The sequence below is a fragment of the Pholis gunnellus genome (assembly GCF_910591455.1).
Source record: "Pholis gunnellus genome assembly, chromosome: 12".
NCBI lineage: Eukaryota > Metazoa > Chordata > Actinopteri > Perciformes > Pholidae > Pholis > Pholis gunnellus.
In genome coordinates, this window is record NC_136539.1 from 11436202 (window position 1) to 11455426 (window position 19225).

Below are 19225 nucleotides of genomic sequence, written 5' to 3' on the forward strand. Positions count from 1 at the left end.
ATGTCGTTAGTTCGGAAACAGCTTGGGTCCAAGCTTGACCTGTTTCGGCCACGATTTCGGCCAACATTTGAGGAGGAAATAAGATTGGACTCAGTTCGATTGTGTTTGAATGGTGTTGTAGACCAATGGTGCAGTAGTGCCCCTTAGTGGAGAAGATGAAAGCGTACATTTCTGCTGCAGCTGTGTCTATGTTCACATTTCTTAGTTACAGCTTTGATTGAGTAAAATATTTTCATAAAGGGTCAAGATAAGATAAGATAATAAAATACTGTATTGATCCCAGAGGAGTGAGCAGCACAGAGAGACTTCAATGATAGAGGACTATTTGAATGAAATACCAAAAAAAAAAGGATAAATAAATGAAAAACATTAAATAAAATATTTAGGCCTAAACAAAAAATGCAATATGTACTGACCTATAATGCTTTTCAACTTGTAAGAGAATTGTGCAAATATTTATGCAAAAGGAATCCAGAAATCCAGTACATGCATATAAAGTAACTCTGGCCTTTGTATAATATGTTCTGAATTTTAACTGCAATCAGTGACTGTGATCAAGAGTCTGCAGTCTGTACGTGATGACTGGTTGTAATAATTTAGACCGTTCATTTTGAAGTCAAACCCAGGGCCTCCATGCAAGGACTGCTGGGTGCTCGCTGGACAGGTTGTTATAATATAATAATATCTAATAATCCTGGAAATAGTAAATAATACTATGATATAGCATATCATATAGAGAAAATACAACAACAACATAATTATACTTCATGGTGATATAAATAATAAAAAGCAATATAGTGGTAAATATGTTGCTACTACTTAAACTAATACTTTCAATCATAAAAATAGTTATTGATTATATGCTGTTGTATATTGCAACAAGAAAAAAAACATCTACAACATCTACAAATGTATTTATTCCCAACTCAATCTCTGCTTGATAGTTTTACATCTTTAGGCTTTAAAAAGGTACGATCTGAGAAGCTAACTATTGCTCAAACCTATAGACATATGCAACTGTGCAAGGGGGTCACGAGTAAAAACCTATACAAAGGGTCACCAGCCAAAAAGGCTGGTAACCAATGTATCAGGGATGAAGGGCCTTGCTCAGGGGCACTTCAGTTGTACCTCAGGCACCAAGGCAATCAAACGAAAAGATAGCTTATGTTGACAGCAAATATACGGACACACAACAACAGATATGTGTTCAAGATGTTACACTTTAACCACATGCAGATAAGATGCTGAGTGTTATCTACAGAAATATATTTGGTGTCATCTGTGGGAGACACTGGTGTCTGTGTTTCTGAGAAAAATGGGGAAAATTGGGTAACTTAGAGGAAATGAGCTCAGCACCAGAAGAGGAAGTATCTAGAAAACGAGCATTGCTACACGCTCCTCACAGAAGAGGAATAGGAAGTATGAAGAGTGCAGGCAAAAACAAATCCACATCTCGAAGCGACACACAACTGGTGCAGGCGTAAACCACAGGCGTCTTTTTTGCTAGTGCAGGTGCACCTAGAGCAGCTGCGTGCAGTTCTTGCCCGTTTTTGATGTAAAAGATGAGTGGCTCACTGGAGACGATGACAGACTGCCCCTTGCTGCTCCTTGCAGAGGATTCCAGCCAAGACGAGGAGAGAAACAGCCTGACAGGCTCAAGTGAGCTACGTTGGGAAGATGGAGGTCTACCCGTGGAGCTGCAGAGAGGAATGGAAACCCTACGAGTGAACAGAGAACTGACCGATGTAGTCCTGTGTGTTCACGGACATGACTTCCCTTGTCACAGAGCCATACTCGCCGCTGCCAGTCAGTACTTCAGGTAAAATGAATCCAAAGTTGTCTAACACCGCTGTAATGGCACTGCTGGTTTTCCTGAATAATCTTTTATTTTGCTGCGTAGGGCCATGTTTTGCAGTGGTCTGAAGGAGAGTCATGAGAAGCATGTGGAAATAAAAGGGTTGGACAGTGGGACGATGCAGTCTCTACTGGAGTATACCTACACCAGCCATGCCCTCCTTACAAACTCAAATGTCCAGAGAATACTAGAGGCTGCCAGTCAATTTCAGGTAAAAAACGACAAATTACGAACAATAAAAGTGAAAGAAGATACTGGATTAGTTTACTACACACATTCTTCATCTGTTTCTCAGAGTTCCATCTAAATCTCTTATCTTATCTTATCTTATCTCCTATCAGCAACATGATTTAGCGTAACAAAGTAAATGTCAGTAAAAGCACGGAGTTCTACAAAAAGTGGACTGTTATTATCAAATAAGCAGATTTTGGACTTCATGTCAACGTGCCTTATACGTTACGTCGTTGACTTAAAAATCCAAACCGAAACATTTGATAAGATCATAAACATCCTCAAAATGTAAATCAACCAGCAAAGAAAAAACACTTTCCTTTTTAGCTTGCCACATTTTTTTACTTGACCCAATTGGGTGTGAAAAGTTTTTTATATAAGATGAGGAACTTCGTCCCATTCTACGCAAGTGTGACCACATGCATGATCACGTGGTTCCTCAGCGGCAGTAAAAATATAAATTACCGGAATTAGAGTCATGAAGTTCTACCCGACTGCAACAGTTTACCGTCTATCAAATACAATGTCATTTGAATTCAGTGCCATTGAATCAGTCAGCACATGGTCTATCAAAGTCTTGGCAGGAGACACTGTGGTACTGAACGAGCAGCAAAAAGCACATTTATATACATTCAGGTTCTGTTACAGTGATATCAGCGCTGTGGCCCTGCTGTAGTTTAGAACTACATTTAATATCCACGCTGATTGAAGATACTGATTATGTATCTTCAAATTGTTCTTATCTTCTCACTCTCGACGTTTTTTTCCCCTATTCAGTGGAACAAACATCGAACTGAGCGAGAAATGAGTAAAAGAGGGAAGTGAAAGTTGCCCAGTTGTTTACACTTAGGATCAGTTTTCCATACAGGCCTAAATTAACTACACAGCTGTGCCACACAATTTGAGGATGTGCGTCTAATAATAACAACTTTATTTATATAGCACTTTTCTAATTGGAGTTACAAAGTGCTTACACACTGTAAACAGTAAAAACGCTAAAAAAGATCGCAATACAAAATGAAACAGTGAAATAATGAGGAGCATACAAAACATGTAATGTTGGTTATTGTTAAGGGTAAGGGCAAGGAAACCTCTGGGTTTCTAAGACACATTTCATGTTACCTTATCTGCTTATCAAGGACAATGTTGAGAAACCCTGTACGTGTATCTCAATGTGCCGTCTCAGTTTTCATCTTGATACCACTGCCTATGCTGGCCTTGTCTCTTGTAGTTCCTGCGTGTGGTGGATGCATGTGCTGGCTTTCTGAGCAAGTCTCTGCACCTCGAGAGCTGCATTGGGATCCTGAATCTTGCCGAAAGCCATGCCTTGCCGGCGTTAAAGGCCGGGGCTCAAGACTACATCAGCACTCAGTTCTCCCTGGTGGTCCAGCAGCAGGACTTCCTGGAGCTGCCGGCGGAGTCGCTGGAGGCTGTCCTTCAGAGGGACGACCTGGATGTGAAGAGCGAGGAGTGTGTTTTTGAAGCACTTATGCGCTGGGTCAGAGCCCGGCAGGACGAACGCTATCCTTCACTGGCCAGGTTGCTTTCACATGTGCGACTGCCTTTGTTGGAGCCTGCTTACTTTGTGGAAAAAGTGGAGTCAGATGAATTGATTCGACGCTGCAGCGAGGCTTTTCCCTTGCTGCAAGAGACCCGCATCTATCACCTCTCCGGCAGGGAGGTCAGTATGCAGGGAAGACCAAAAATGGGATGTTACATCTGAACATTATTAATATTGAACAAAATGCTGGTAGGATATTTGTCCTCAGGTAGCAACAGCTACCCACTACCCTTTAATAGTCACATCTTTTTAGTGTTGTTTGAATAAAAACTGTCATTTTGTGATGAAAATCACTGCTGTATTTCACTCTTTTATAGTTTAATGTGCTGTGTGCTTGTATAACACGTTTATAGGTGGTCTCTGAACGAACAAAACCCCGTGTGCGGCACTTTCTGTCAGAGGTGTTCCTGATCATTGGAGGCTGCACTAAAGAAGAACGCTTCATCTCCACTGTCACCTGTTTGGACCCCCTCAGACGCAGCAGGCTGGAGGTTGCCAGGCTGCCAATTACAGAGATGGAGGATGAATCCCAAAACAGGAAATGGGTGGAGTTTGCGTTCATCACCTTCCGCAATGAAGTGTATATATCTGGTGAGAGAGTCCCCATTCAGGGTTTATATGACGAGGCTCAGTTACTGTAATATGTAAAGGAGATCCCCTACTATGCAGATGAAAGTGAAATTGTTCCCCCGTCTACTGATTATGTATCCGACAAGTTGTGGTTTCTTTATGTCCTCTCTTGATGTATTTATTTTTCTTGCATCTTCATCACGTAAACAAGTTGTTATAAATGTTCATAAGCTTCTCTTAGTTAAACATAGTGTTACAACCAGTGAATCCATAGCTGAGCAACTGAACAAAACAACAGGAACATGTGACATTATCTGCAGTTACAGTTGTCGTAGGTTTAGGTGTTTCCCAACTCAGGAACTGACACCCCAGCTGTGGTTACTTTAATTGTTCAGCAACACGTACGCTGTGAAAGTTCAGCCTAGTTCATGGGAGTTTACATCAGAATGAAAAGTGCGTGGTCCAATGTGGCGCACATACGGCACTAAAGATTCAGTGAAACAAAGTTTGAACAGCAGGTGACCGTGTTTTGTAATGCTTCTGTTGTTGCAGGAGGTAAAGAGACACAGCATGATGTCTGGAAATATAATGGGGCCCTGGACAAGTGGATCCAAATTGAGTCTTTGACAACTGGGCGCTGGAGACACAAGATGGCCGTTCACGGGGGAAAGGTGTACTCAATCGGTGGATTTGATGGAGTTCAGAGACTCGATAGCGTAGAGGCCTATGACCCCTTTCACAATCGCTGGACACAGGTAAACATATAATACACAATAGTGCTTTTGTGGATTTTACACCAAATGTTCATTAATGCAGCTGGAATTGAAATGTGTAGAATAACAATGAATACATTTATGTGAACGCCGTTGCTCATTGTCACAAACTCACAGAGCATTATCACCTGACTCAGCAGTTCGGACCTAATGGAGCATTTGGCAGCTAAAGAGCCAGATTCCTCCCCTTAGAAGATGGTTAATGCCCAAACAGAGCTAAAAGGAGATATTGGACTTCACATTCATCAGGCGGCCAGAAACAGTAAATAAGTAACTGTTTGCCTACATGCTCACAATATCAACTTCCCAAGTTTACAGATTGGTTCTGCTCCTCCTCAAGTAGCAGCATTAGAAATCAGTTCATGCAGGTTTTTAGAAGCCTGCATCTTCCTCAGAGACCGGATTGAATTCGTACTTCATTATAGCCGTTCTATTTCAACATGCCACTTTTCAAAAGTCACATTTTATTAGCAGCATTCAGAATTTCTTGACATTGTTGTTGTTGTTCAAGCTAGCAGGTGCTCAATGGATTATTCTGGTAGCAGTTGTTGAGCTTGCAAGTAGAAGAGACAGGGGAAATGTGATTGGATGAAAAGACATTCGGTGTGTTATTGGACAAATAACATTATGAATTAAAAGCAAACTTTTGCAAAAGGGCATTTGGGATTTTTTTTAAATTATGAAATAAAAATAGAGGCCTATAAAACAAAGCTGAGTTTTAATAATTTATTTCAATTTTGTATATTTCCCACAATTTATTCATGTGATTATTTATTTTATAGATATTCATTTATTTTGTGGAACACTTCGGAGCTCGATAGTAACCATCAATTACGATACTATTATCGTGGACGTCAGGTGTTAAATATCTGACAGTCCATAGAGCGCACTGCTTTAAAACAATATAACTCACATATTTACTTCGATGCCTGTTACATTGTCCATATCACATTAGATGCCCTTTTTTTTGCTGTGCTTTCAGGTGACTCCTCTTGCAGTAGGTGTGAGCTCTTTTGCTGCTGCAAGTTTTGACAGATGGATCTATGTGATTGGTGGCGGGCCGAATGGAAAGTTGGCAACTGATCAGGTTCAGTGCTGGGAACCTGGGACAGACAGCTGGGAGCAGCGGGCGCCCATTCCCATCGAAACCAAATGCACGAATGCAGTCACCTTCAAGGACTGCATCTATATAGTTGGTAAGTTGGCAGTGGTGGAGGGTAACTGAGTACATTTACTCCAGCACTGAGGTATTTGTACTTTACATACAAGTCTTTTCATTGCATGCTTTTTACTCCACTATATTATTTTGGCAACTTTAGTTACTTTACAGATTAAGATTTTACAGTTTGTACAAAACACATCAAATATGATGCATTGTTATCGATGAAATTGCTCAGTAGTATATAAAAAATAACAAAACAATAAAATTAAAAGCATGAATAATATTACATCAGCCAAGTAAAGCAGGGAAATTCTACTTACACATGATTCCATCTTTAATAATAATTTAATAAAATGATGTGTAATAGTATGATATTCACAGGGGACATTTTTCTGTATTATGAGTACTTTTGTTTTTATGTTTACTTATTTATTTGTAATGGAGTATTTTTTATGTTGAAGCATCAAAATACTTCCTCCATCACTGTGCGTTGGTGGCTTTGATTTGGAGTATGTACGTGTGGGTGTATAAGAAGAGTTTTATTCTAAAGTGAGATGAACACAATGTGCGAAAATAAATGTAGACACAGACTCTTAAAGAACTATTGCTAGCATTAAGATTAAGAAAACTTGCTCACATAATAGTTGTTTTTTAAAAATGTCATCTGTGTCTGGTTTGTTGTGTGAGAAACAGATATGCATATTTGTATATATGTCTATATTTATTAACTTAAAAATGATTTTTTTTTTGCTCCCAGGTGGTGCCATGCATGCCATGTACTGCTACTCACCTCTGTCAGACACCTGGACCCTTGTGACCCGTCTAGGCGAGAGGGCGAGCTGCGCCATCGCTGCCTGTAACAACAAACTCTTCATCACTGGGGGACGGGATAACAAGAACCAAGTTATCTCCACAGTGATGTGCTGGGACTCTACCCGAGGGGCGTTGACAGAGGAGTGTGTTCTACCTATGGGAGTGTCGCACCACGGCAGTGTGACACTCATGAAGTCCTACACACACATACACAGGATAACATCTGCTTCAGAGGGCCAATGACACAGACTCCTGTGAGCAGCGCAAGGAGAGTGATGAATGATGAGATCATTTTTTTTGCACGTGTTGCTATGTACATTTTTTTGTCAATTGATGCCACTTTGGAATACTACCAGTCATTCACTATGTTGTATGACTAAAAAAAAAAGAATGTAAATAATTGATATACCACGAAATACATTGTTTCATGGCTTTCAGTTAACATAAAGATTGCAAAAACATGCTGAGCAATATTTTGATGAAATTATTATATGCATATATTAATAACTTAAGAAATGCATATCAGCACGAGTTCTGCGAACCAAAACCAAAACCCTTGCACCTGGTGTTTTTGTATTTTTTTTTAAACACACACACACACACACACACACACACACACACACACACACACACACACACACACACACACACACACACACACACACACACACACACATATGGGCGTTTTTTCATGACTTCTGGGGACATTACATTGACTTGCATTCATTTCCTGAAGACTTATTCTAACCATAACCGCAACACATAACCCTCCTCAGCCTGCTTATTTCCAGGTAGGTCTGTTCCTTAAACTGCTGATTTATTTTCTACTGGAACACCAGGAGAAAAGTAAAAACTATCACAAGCTTCCGGGATATTTTCAAAATAAAACGTGCTGCCATGAAGTCGGCATGTCCAGTAACAGAAGTCGTCAAAAATCATGAAATCAAACAAAGCTTGTGTGAACATGTGTTGAGTTCAAACGGATAGCCCTTTATTGATCACCAAACCGAAGTGCCTTTCAGTGCAGACTGGCATAGAAAGGATTATGTGGAAAAATGAAAGTGTATTCATCCACAAACTTCCAAGGTGATTACTATGTACCGTTGAGGTGTGGCCTTTCAAGGGTCATATTTCAAACTTATTGTGAAGGGAGCTCAGGTGTGAATCTCTCTGGTGTTCTTCTCTAGTTGATTGACACCAACCTGCAGCCCACAAACACGCCCCTCGGAATACTCCCGAACTATCCTGTCCCGACTTGATCCAGGAAAAACAACAATCTGTGAGCTTGGCGACTTATCGTACCGAGAAGGAAGACAATCCACCTGTGTCGCCCGTTTCACCTGCATCACTGAAACACCTGCGGCGAAGTGAAAGTAAACGTAAAACGTAAAAAGAGGCGATTTGTCTGTGCTCTGCTGAAATGGCTGCTCGGTATTTCCTGATCCATATCCTCTTCGTTGTCTCGTGCCTAGGTGAGTTTTGCGTGTGGGTTGTAAATAAGATTTTTAATCTTTAGTGTCGACATGAAAAGTACAGCGCATAGGTGCAGTGAAATCTCAGTGTCGCAGTCTCCTCGCAGGCCTCGAGTTGAGTAGGGCCTTCAATAGTTTAATATCTCGCTGCAGGTAATAAACACGCGTCTGTGGTATGCCATGGATTGACCTAATGACCTAAAACAATCCACTGTTTCATTCATAGTCTAATTTATTGTTGGAATAAAGCAATACTTCTGAATATTAAGGGAGTACCGTGAAATACACCTAATCCTTTAAAAAAAAAATGTTTTAACTGTATGCTTATGTTTGACTTTACACCTGTAGTTACACCTGTGCATTCTAATAACACCTGCAATTATCTCACTGTGTTGTTGTGAAATGATCCTTCCTGTTGAGACTGTTGGTTGGTGTTATGTGGTACTTTTTGAGGCTATAGTTTGTGTACTCTTATGTAGGACTGAATTATCTTAATAATAAAGGTCTGACAAAATAATCTTGATTTATGGTCTGACTTAACTTTGTTTCTGGAGATTTCGACTGCATTTCATGGTCTTCATTAGAGGATGGAGTTTGCTCAGCTGACATGGAGATGGCTCAGATTCCATCATGTTATTTCGGTTATGTGGTGAGGCGGTGTTACATGGGGGGAGATTGTAATCCGTCAGTCTCTGTCCTTGATCTTCCTCCAGCCGCCCGCTTACTCCTCGTCTTTGGACTCCTTAGTTGATGCTGTGGCTGGTTTCTGGTCAGGTTTTCACTGACCGCTGATGTTTTCTGTTACAAGTGCCGATTTAAAGTCTATAACATGTCAGAAAAACAGGAAAAATGCCCGTCACAATTCAATAAAGAAGGCCAGATGTGTGATGTCATTTACACTCTAAAACCTGAAAATAATATATATATTAGATTGTGGTTGCTTAAAAACAACCACAATCAATGGATTGACAAAAGAGGAGAGAGAATTTGCATATGTGGGTCACGTGATGACAGCTGTCTCCATGACATCCTAAGTTGAAACCTGTGAAATGCAGTTGAAATCTCGACGAAAAGATAGTAAGTAGACCTTGAGTTGCCCGCCTCCATTAACATAGATTCATGTTACAAAATATTGGAAAGATCTCTGCATAATGCTGTCCAGTACACCACCAACACTCACGAGTCTCAAAAATGACCGTAGCTTTAACTCAACACCTATCCAACACAGTGTTGAATACTGAAGATTGTGGATGAACACAAATAGGATTTATTGCTGATTTATTTGTATTGGATTATATTCGATTGTAGACATATTAAATTGGCAACTCAGTGTGCTGAGGTGTTGCGTTGTCATCACACCCTTCAATGTCACAAATGTACTTTCGCACATTATGCCGCATGTTTCTATAAGTCTCTGTTCTCTGTGTCTAGTTGCTGGACAGGCCTCAAATTACGCGCTCAAGGGGGGGAAGGTCTCCTTGAAGCCAGTCATCCCTGGACATCCTGATGGAATTCTGTGGAAATATAATGGCAACAAAGTGGTGGAGTTTAATGGCAGAGAGGAGGAGGTGTACAGCCCATATGAAAACAGGATCACGCTGGACTGGGTCTCTGCAGAACTCGATATCAGTGACCTCAGACCTGAAGACAGCGGAGACTATGAATTGGAAGTAGTCCTCAACAAAAGGTTGGATCGTTCACTCTATAAATTGGAGGTCATAGGTACGTTTTAATATTTTTTTTTTTTAACAGAGTGGTTATATGCAGTTAATCGATCAACAAAGGTACTTGCATTATATAACTAGAAGTTGACGTGTTGCTATATTAAATACAACCAAACAACCTGCAAAAAAAGAAAATCCTGTTTGCTCTTGCTTGTGAGAAATATTAGATCTTTTCACGTTTCATTGTTTCACGACTTCTCTTTGACACCGATCAACAGAAAGCTCTTTATGGTCATGCATGCCTGCAAAGGGAGGCGCTGTGCATACAACAACTATCGCTCGCTTACTTTTCCAATCGCAATATTATAGTCGAACGGCAAAGAGGAAGCAGAAACCCGAGCTGTCTGAACATCAAATTAAAAAAACACCACAGCGGCAGCGACAAACAGTGGTGGCCTCGGAAGGATTGTGAAGGCAGAGGGAAAGTAAATGCAGCAAACTACAGAGAAATCTGAAAGGAAAACCTTCTGCAGCTGACAAGAGAACCACAACTTGTCAGAGGGTTTATTTTTCCAGCAGTCCAGTACAACAAACGCCTCATAGATACAGACCTTTCCCCACAGAGTCCAGGCCAAATGTTGACCCGAGGGGTGGAAAATACATTTTAATCATTTTTACACGTTGATCTTTCTGTAGGGATTTGTTTTCACGTTCAAAAGTGAATTGTTTCTGTTGGCCAATGTGAGAAATGCTTGTGATTCACTAAAACAATCAAACCTGAAAGGGGTATGGGCAATATTTATACCTTTTTATTAGTCAGAATGTGTGAGTAAATACAGAGTATTAGTGTCCGAAACATTTTGGACTGCATGCTGGTGCTTTCTGGCCAGTGTTATCTCTTAATATGTCACCCATAAAAAGATTTTATCGGGTGTCGTCACCATTGATGTCATGTCTTGTGCCAACAGTCAGTGTAGTCTTGACAGCACTTTGTTCCCTAAAAGTCTTTTAGTCTTGCCCTAATTAACCAAACCGTAACAACTAGTTTTAAACCGATCATGACCATGATGTTTTCCTTAAACGTTATAGTTGCCTACACTCATTTATACATTTAATCATAGAACCAGAGGAACAGAAACGTTTAATTTATACGTTATCCTCTTTTGTGATGCTAATTCTTTATTTTTTTTCCCCGATAAGCACTGTATGTCCTTTATACCCTCCCTATACCATGTTTTAAATTGTGTTATTATATTCAATCAGGTATGTATTAATGTCTTTGTTTATTGATGTATTCATAAAGACAAAGTCCCCCAGCCCACCATAACCTGTGAGATGAACGACGGCGACAGCTCCAACACATCTGGAAAGCTGCTGTGCTCTGCAGAGCTCAGCCAACCTCAACCCTTAATGAAGTTCGAGTGGCGAACACACGGAAACGTGCAGCCTGGCCCACAGTTACACATATCTCTGGGGGACGAGCGTGACGATGAAGTGTACAGTTGTGTTGTGAGCAACCGTCTGAGTAGTGACACGGCTACATTCGCTGCAAAGGATTGCTACCCAGGTAAGATTCCGCCTCGGCATCAGTTGTACTTTCAAATGTGCTTTTAGAAACTAATCAACATCGGATATTGTCATCAGTAGCCCACCATTCGCGATGGCTTTCATTAAGAAACGATACCTGCTAAGCTGCATTGACGATGACACTGAAAATGAGACGGGAGACTTTGATCTTTCAAACGCAGCTGAGCTTTGTGTCGTACCAGCGGTGACGGGAATAGAAGATGAAGCGGGAAAGATTATTAGTGCACAGTGTGTTCCCTTCACGTTATCAATAATAATAATAGTAATGAGGGAAGAAATGTATTAATAGATCTCTTTTCAAAAACAGTTTCAAAGTGATTTACAAAATGAACATATCCTTTTGTTGTAGCATCAAGAGCGAAGGCAGAGTTCATGTTGAAAGTCTAGACTAGTACTAGACTAGTACTGCTTGAATGTGCTAGTACTGAATGTAATGTAATAAAAAGCTACGGTAAGTTTGACTTTTGTGTTTCTGTGCAGAAGCATCATCTGCATTACTGATTGCCCTCCTAGTCACCGGTGCAGTGTTACTCCTCGTCGTGGGTCTGGCCATACTGTACTGCAAACTACGCCATAAAGGTGAACACTTTAAACCAGAGAAATGATCCCAAAATCATTTTTATTCTATTATCCAGCAACCTAGGAGCACTAGTTGATATACAGTATATACACACTGATGTCCATGTATTCAGAGCAATGTGTAACAGTTGACTAAATGTAATAAAAAGGTATATTGATAAGTTTTATATGGGCCAAGGTTTATTTGTGAGCTAGAGATCAAAAGTTCCAACAGTATGTATTGAAGGCTGTTTAGGTGCAATATACTTAACACAATCAGCTGTTTTATTGACTCTAATCTCCACATTGTTTGCAACTAAACCACACCGTTTCTGTCCTCATGCACTTGGCGCCAGTGTGTTTTGCAAAAGATGTGGAAAAACGGTCGCCGCCCGGTAGAACAGAAGGTATGACATTGTATGTATGCTTGAACCAGCAATTGTTTGGCATTTACGCCTCATAAATAAATGACGAACACTATTAATAGATTGTCAAAACGTTGTTTATCTTAAATGTCTGACAGCAGACAGGTCGTATTAATCTCGGAAATTGAATACTTGCAAGTAAACAGTATGAACTTATCATTTTTTCACAGGTTTTGTGTGTGTAAAGTCTTCTTAGAATATGTTGAAATCAATCATAGGATGCATTTTTTTGCAGAAGTTCATGAGAAGCCTATTGCCCTACCTTCCCATTTTAAGAAACCCTGTCTAAGTCAGCACTGATTAAGTCATCTTTCCTTCTTTCATAACCTACTTTTCACTAAATTGAATTAGAATATGGACGATGGGCTGAACTGTTAAATCTCTTTTTATTCTGTATCTTGATGCACTCTGTGGTCCATTTTGATGCAGTCCATGGCTCTCATGTTGGTCAGCGTTGGTCAGCTTAAAAGCCATATCGTGAGCTCTTTGATCTGAGTTGCATTATATTTTGTATTTCAATCTGTTTCAGATTCGGATACGGAGAAAGCTCAGGCTGATGAGAGAAGGGCTCTTGTACACAGAGCATCCACTCTTCCCTCTACTCAGCGACTTGGCCATTTGGTCCAACGTAATGGGAATATGAGGCCTGATGAACCTGCTGGCAACCAAAGGGAAGACACAGATTCAGAATATGAAGCTGTAAAAGGTAAAGGCTGCTAAGAAATGTGTTTCTGTGCTATAACCGTAGCAAAACCTCGGTTTAAAGCAAGTTGACGGGATAACGGTGAAATAACATTGTATCATATTCTCTATCATTTACAAAACAAAATGTTTATCTTATGCTTCAGCCAAATAACTGAAAGACAACATTTGTATTGAAATAATGAAGTAATAATAATAATAATATTAAATCTTAATATTTAGCATGTTTTTCTTTTACCTTCTCACTTTGCCTTTTATGGTTTACATACATCTCCATGATTTGTGCTGATATTTTTATTTTGTGATTATATTGCGATCATTTCAGGAACTGTGTCGTATATTATAAGTGATTGAAACTATTATGAACTAAACGAGGAAGCATTCTTTGTTTAATTCCTATCTTCTTGTATTTTTTTACAGAACCTGAAATGAATAAACAAGACGAGATGCCACAACCAGGTTACACTCCAATATATTCTAAGAACACTAATGTTATTTATTATGACTTATGCATTGTAGAAAGAGTTCTACAAAGTAATGTGTGTGCTGTTCACTCTTTTCAGGGCATGTCGACACTGCTATAGCACGACTTGGACTGAATGGTACTTTTGTTAGTTAAGCAGCTGCAACAACAAATGATGTTTATTTTCATTTGCACTTAATCTATTAGTGATTTTCTCTTTTTAATTTATTGGTGAATCAATAATTATATTTATATATCAACAAATTATGAAATGTTCCCAAAACCTGTTGACAGCTTCAAATATTGTGGCTTGTTTTTGTTTGATCAACAGTCAACAAGCCAGAAGGTTTCAATCAACAGTCAAATCAAAATTAGAAAAGCAGCAAGTCGTCCCATTCAAGTCCTCCCATTGTTGCTGTTGATCAACTAATTCATTAGTCAATGTGTTGTTTCAGTGCTACTCATTGTTGACGTCACACATTGCTCTTTGCTGGTTTGCTTTGACTGCTTCTGTGTGGTTTGATCTCTTAAAGCATTCTTTTACTTCAATTTCCTTTTTCTGTGTTTTTTCTGTTTACAAAATGACACAGAAGAGAGGAAGAAAATTGCGCTCACCCCGCCTAGTCGGTTTTCTTCCCCTCCCGATCTGAGTAATCTGGCTTGTGACGACAAAGGTGATGCGGATGCGGAGCATCACAGAGAGCCTTCAGAGGAAAAAGAGCCACAGAGCGACGCCTCAGACTCTGAGAAGGACAATGAACCAGAGCCTGCTGGTGTGTCGGACGACTTCAGTGAGGACACGCAGTCTAGTCCCAAATCCCCCATCTCTCCTGAACATCCAGGTTTCTCCTGAACAATAACATTGTATCATATTCTCTATCATTTGCAAAACAAAATGTTTATCTTATGCTTCAGCCAAACAACTGAAAGACAACATTTGTATTGAAATAATTAAGTAATAATAATAATATTAAATCTTAATATTTAGCATGTTTTTCTTTTACCTTCTCACTTTGCCTTTTATGGTTTACATACATCTCCATGATTTGTGCTGATATTTTTATTTTGTGATTATATTGCGATCATTTCAGGAACTGTGTCGTATATTATAAGTGATTGAAACTATTATGAACTAAACGAGGAAGCATTCTTTGTTTAATTCCTATCTTCTTGTATTTTTTTACAGAACCTGAAATGAATAAACAAGACGAGATGCCACAACCAGGTTACACTCAAATATATTCTAAGAACACTAATGTTATTTATTATGACTTCTGCATTGTAGAAAGAGTTCTACAAAGTAATGTGTGTGCTGTTCACTCTTTTCAGGGCATGTCCACACTGCTATAGCACGACTTGGAATGAATGGTACTTTTGTTATTTAAGCAGCTGCAACAACAAATGATGTTTATCTTAATCTATTAGTTATTTTCTCTTTTTAATTTATTGATGAATCAATAATTATATTTATATGTCAACAAATTATGAAATGTTCCCAAAACCTGTTGACAGCTTCAAATATTGTGGCTTGTTTTTGTTTGATCAACAGTCAACAAGCCAGAAGGTTTCAATTAACAGTCAAATCAAAATTAGAAAAGCAGCAAGTCCTCCCATTCAAGTCCTCCCATTGTTGCTGTTGATCAACTAATTCATTAGTCAATGTGTTGTTTCAGTGCTACTCATTGTTGACGTCACACATTGCTCTTTGCTGGTTTGCTTTGACTGCTTCTGTGTGGTTTGATCTCTTAAAGCATTCTTTTACTTCAATTTCCTTTTTCTGTGTTTTTTCTGTTTACAAAATGACAGAAGAGAGGAAGAAAATTGCGCTCACCCCGCCTAGTCGGTTTTCTTCACCTCCGGCTCTGAGTAATCTGGCTTGTGACGACAAAGGTGATGCAGATGCGGATGCGGAGCATCACAGAGAGCCTTCAGAGGAAAAAGAGCCACAGAGCGACGCCTCAGACTCTGAGAAGGACAATGAACCAGAGCCTGCTGGTGTGTCGGACGACCTCAGTGAGGACACGCAGTCTAGTCCCAAATCCCCCATCTCTCCTGAACATCCAGGTTTGGAAACTACAATATACAGTATGAGCTGGATTCAGACTAGTCACTGTGAAAAACACTCAAATGAAGAAAAAAAAAAAGAATTAAAAGCAAAATACTTTACAGTTAACGGCATTATATATGCCCAAATACTTTATCAAGCACAACCATTGTTCTACAGTGCAGCACAGTAGCGTCTCTGTACGCAGCTCTGGATGAAACACCCGACATACTTTGTCATAGCTGACATAGAGGAAGAAAAACATCAGTATTTCCTTGCCCATGGAGGAAAGATTGACCTCGACCATTGATCACCCTTTAAGAATGAGCAGGGCATATTTGGTTTTGACATTTTATTCATTTTGTTGCTTATTTTAAATACATCTGTGGGTTATTTGGGGAAATGCCTCTTTTTTTTTAGCTCTCCTAATTGTTTTATACCTCCATGTAGTAAGACTGATTGATTTGAAGACTCTGTTTTACTGTCTGTTTCAGAGCCAGAGAAGGAGGCGGATGAGGATGAGGATGAGGAAGCTCACTCTGCTCCCGCCGACGCTGAAACTTCCCCTGCTGCTCGGCCACATTCCCCTTTGACCGAAAGCGCTCCAGATATGGCGCCTGAAGACACGGCTGGCGAACACGAGGAAGTCGCCAACTCGGATCAGGTCGACGGAGAACCTGCCGAGAAAAATGTCAGAGAATCTGACTCATCAGACGAAGAGGAAAGAAATGAATCGGACGACTCTAGCGAGGACAAACTGTTGTCCACCGTTCCTGAACAGAGAGGTTCGAACACGTTATTACATGATTTAAACTTGTCACAAGAAGAAGCAAACACAAGCGAAGACAATGAGCAAGAAACAGTCAAACCTGTTTCTGTAGATGACGATGAAAGTAAAACAGAGAGTGTAGGTGACCATGAAGAAACCGATAGGGAACAGGATCTGTATTCAGCCACCTCCCAGCAACCTCGGAGCCCCACACCTACAAAACCAGACAACGGGACCACCGATACCCGTCAAGAGTCCCCAGCAACTGCACACGCTCACCCAGAAGAAGAAGAAGAAGAGCACAAGACCGGCACCGACTCAGACGAGACGGAGGGGCAGTCGGACGAAGGCGAGGGCGAAACTGCTGAAGATAAAAATGAGGTCCCGTGTGGCCTTAAAGGAGGAGAGCAAGGCAATGAGAGCTGTAGTGGGGATAATGCAGCGCAGAAGAAAGATGAAGTTGTTGCGTAGGCCTTCAGGCAACTTGGCAAACGAGGTAAGATTTAGGAAGGAAGCAGATAGTGAAGGGGATGCTGTAAATAGCACACGGCAGGCAAAGAGAATAAGATCAATACAAAGGTGTAAATGCAGAGTTAAGAGAGGGATTTCAACACACAGTCCAAATGCAGACAAATATAAACTGTGGCATTGTAGGAAAAGCATGGAGTGGTGGGCATACAGTAAGAGCCACTGAGGGAAGAAGCAGACAATGACATAGTGAAAAGGGACAGTTTGGAGATTGAAAGCAGACGGTTGGTTCATCTCTCTCGGTTGCCTGTTTCTTTTTTTAATATAACACAAACGGTGTCATTGAAACCAGTAATACAAGAATTCAAACTAGATTACTGAAAAAGACACAACAGAGATAACAATCAGTCTGGCAGGCACCTGAAATGACTCTACGGAAATGACACTGACGTTTGTAGGAAGTGAAGAGAAGCACAAGATAAACTCACACAGAAAAAGAATAGTTTCTACCTTTCTCTGGAGATTTACTCGGTCCTCCTACGTTTAACTTCTTAGCTTTTTTTTATTATTATTAATGTTGTGTGTTTTAATAACAGCTGCAATGGTATGTTCATTTTTTTATTGTTTGTCTTTTTAAACGATACTATGAATTAACGACTAATGATGCTGCACATATGTTTGTTTTTTTAATGAATTAAGCTATTACAAATATGTTTAACTCTAATCAGTTTAAGAGCACTAACTCTTCATATTGTGACTTTATCATAGGGAAGACTTTTTGTATTCATATTTCTATTCAAGTTATTTGTATAGCCCAACATTACAAATCACAATCTGTACAGCATACGACATCCTCTGTCCAGGAAAAACTCCCCAAAATAGAACTATTGTAAACCGAGTTGGACGTCCAGTGACTGTGACGTGGTTTTAACTGCAGATCTTTTCCTTTTTTTTTAAGAAACAAAATGCTTTATTGAAGGTGTTTTATTGAATGCCTCTGGGTTCGTAAAGGACTGGTGAATGTATGTGATGCTGTACGCACATGACGATGTACAAAGAACCCACTTTTAAATGAAATATTTGTTCTTCTGTGTATTTTTTTTTTTTATTGAGACCAGCTTGTTTATGCTAATTCATTGTTGGGATAATATTTGAAAAATGTCTGAGCTCAGGGTATATTTGTCAGTGTTGATTATTCATGAATGACGTGTGATTTCTGTGCATGACACTACAGCCAGAATGTTTTTGTATCTTGTTTTCCTTTTTCTTGCTGCATTGTCTGCTGATGATGGATGTCTTTGGAAATGTCTCATTGCAGTAATTTATAAAGGCAATGCTAGCAGTTTATTTCCAGTTTCTTGTCTTTTTGTTCCACCATGAAAGCTCAGATTTCTCTGTTTTGAAAGAAATATTGTGCAATGATTGCTGAAATGATGAAATAAAAAAAAAAAATAATAAAATATAGCAGACTGATGTGTTTGACAGCTTAGCACGGCAAATCTATAACCAATACACACAAACATGATGACAGTGCATCAGCAGCAGATTTGTAAGGATGTGTTTGTATCAGTAGGGGGCAGTGTTTATTTGCTCTTCCTCCTAGTCATGAACTGATTAGAAATTACATCTTTTTTTTTATATAACCCTCCTAACAATTGAAGGGCAATCTCAGCGATAGAGGCCAGCTTAACAAATACCCAGTTGAAAAATGTGACGGTTAAATGTGGTCTGACAGAATTTGATTGCAGACGATTTCTCTAAAGTCTAAAGCGAGTTCAGGGAGGCCCGGGTGTTTATGAGGAGCTGAATGAATGCGTTGTGTGGGACTTTGTTGTAGTTCTGCATAATTCGAGGTGAATTTAGTGAAAAGCCGCCACAGTAACCCATCAGTCAAACCGGCTATGATGCAAATGCTTGAAAAGCAGGTTCACCCACTGCCGGATGACAAGCTGGTGTATGTTTCTTAAGGCACTGGTTGGGCCATGTGAGAAAGCCATGCATGATTAGTTTAACCTCTGAGTCACATAGACGTCTGTGATCTGCTACCACCTGACCTGTGGGTTCAGGGCACAAGCAGAGAATGAACACTATCATATTTCTGTGGTCAC

The 19225-nt window shown here is 39.8% G+C and overlaps 2 protein-coding genes across 6 annotated transcripts; both read left to right on the forward strand.

Annotated features, from left to right (window-relative positions):
• Positions 1–1472: 1472 nt before the first annotated feature.
• On the forward strand, positions 1473–7496 carry klhl6 (kelch-like family member 6). 2 transcript variants are annotated; one of them, XM_079169911.1, is made up of 7 exons: positions 1473–1819; positions 1916–2066; positions 3318–3767; positions 4001–4238; positions 4770–4972; positions 5973–6186; positions 6910–7496. In XM_079169911.1, the coding sequence occupies exons 1-7, from the start codon at positions 1563–1565 to the stop codon at positions 7206–7208; spliced, it is 1812 nt and encodes a 603-aa protein (XP_079026037.1). In that variant the 5' UTR covers positions 1473–1562; the 3' UTR covers positions 7209–7496. The 2 variants fall into 2 exon arrangements, with proteins under 2 accessions (XP_079026037.1, XP_079026036.1); XM_079169910.1 differs by having other exon boundaries at positions 1901–2066; positions 6910–7495.
• A 562-nt stretch (positions 7497–8058) lies between these two features.
• On the forward strand, positions 8059–18464 carry LOC306703817 (uncharacterized protein). 4 transcript variants are annotated; one of them, XM_079169906.1, is made up of 13 exons: positions 8059–8437; positions 9869–10159; positions 11405–11668; positions 12169–12267; positions 12603–12653; positions 13201–13377; positions 13794–13832; positions 13937–13975; positions 14427–14678; positions 15023–15061; positions 15166–15204; positions 15643–15900; positions 16375–18464. In XM_079169906.1, exons 1-13 carry the CDS (start codon positions 8386–8388, stop codon positions 17118–17120), a joined length of 2346 nt encoding a protein of 781 aa, XP_079026032.1. In that variant the 5' UTR covers positions 8059–8385; the 3' UTR covers positions 17121–18464. The 4 variants fall into 4 exon arrangements, with proteins under 4 accessions (XP_079026032.1, XP_079026034.1, XP_079026033.1 ...); XM_079169908.1 differs by lacking the exon at positions 15166–15204 and having other exon boundaries at positions 8060–8437; XM_079169907.1 differs by lacking the exon at positions 13937–13975 and having other exon boundaries at positions 8061–8437.
• Positions 18465–19225: the final 761 nt, after the last annotated feature.

Excerpts from the sequence above, each read along its gene's own strand:
- klhl6 (XM_079169910.1), top strand. The coding sequence starts at position 1,563 with ATGAGTGGCTCACTGGAGACGATGACAGACTGCCCCTTGCTGCTCCTT. Across the intron at positions 2,067-3,317 it reads AGGCTGCCAGTCAATTTCAG|TTCCTGCGTGTGGTGGATGC; the intron begins GTAAAAAACGAC and ends TGTCTCTTGTAG. Across the intron at positions 6,187-6,909 it reads GGACTGCATCTATATAGTTG|GTGGTGCCATGCATGCCATG; the intron begins GTAAGTTGGCAG and ends TTTTGCTCCCAG.
- LOC306703817 (XM_079169906.1), top strand. The coding sequence starts at position 8,386 with ATGGCTGCTCGGTATTTCCTGATCCATATCCTCTTCGTTGTCTCGTGC. Across the intron at positions 13,976-14,426 it reads AGCACGACTTGGACTGAATG|AAGAGAGGAAGAAAATTGCG; the intron begins GTACTTTTGTTA and ends AAAATGACACAG. Across the intron at positions 15,205-15,642 it reads AGCACGACTTGGAATGAATG|AAGAGAGGAAGAAAATTGCG; the intron begins GTACTTTTGTTA and ends ACAAAATGACAG.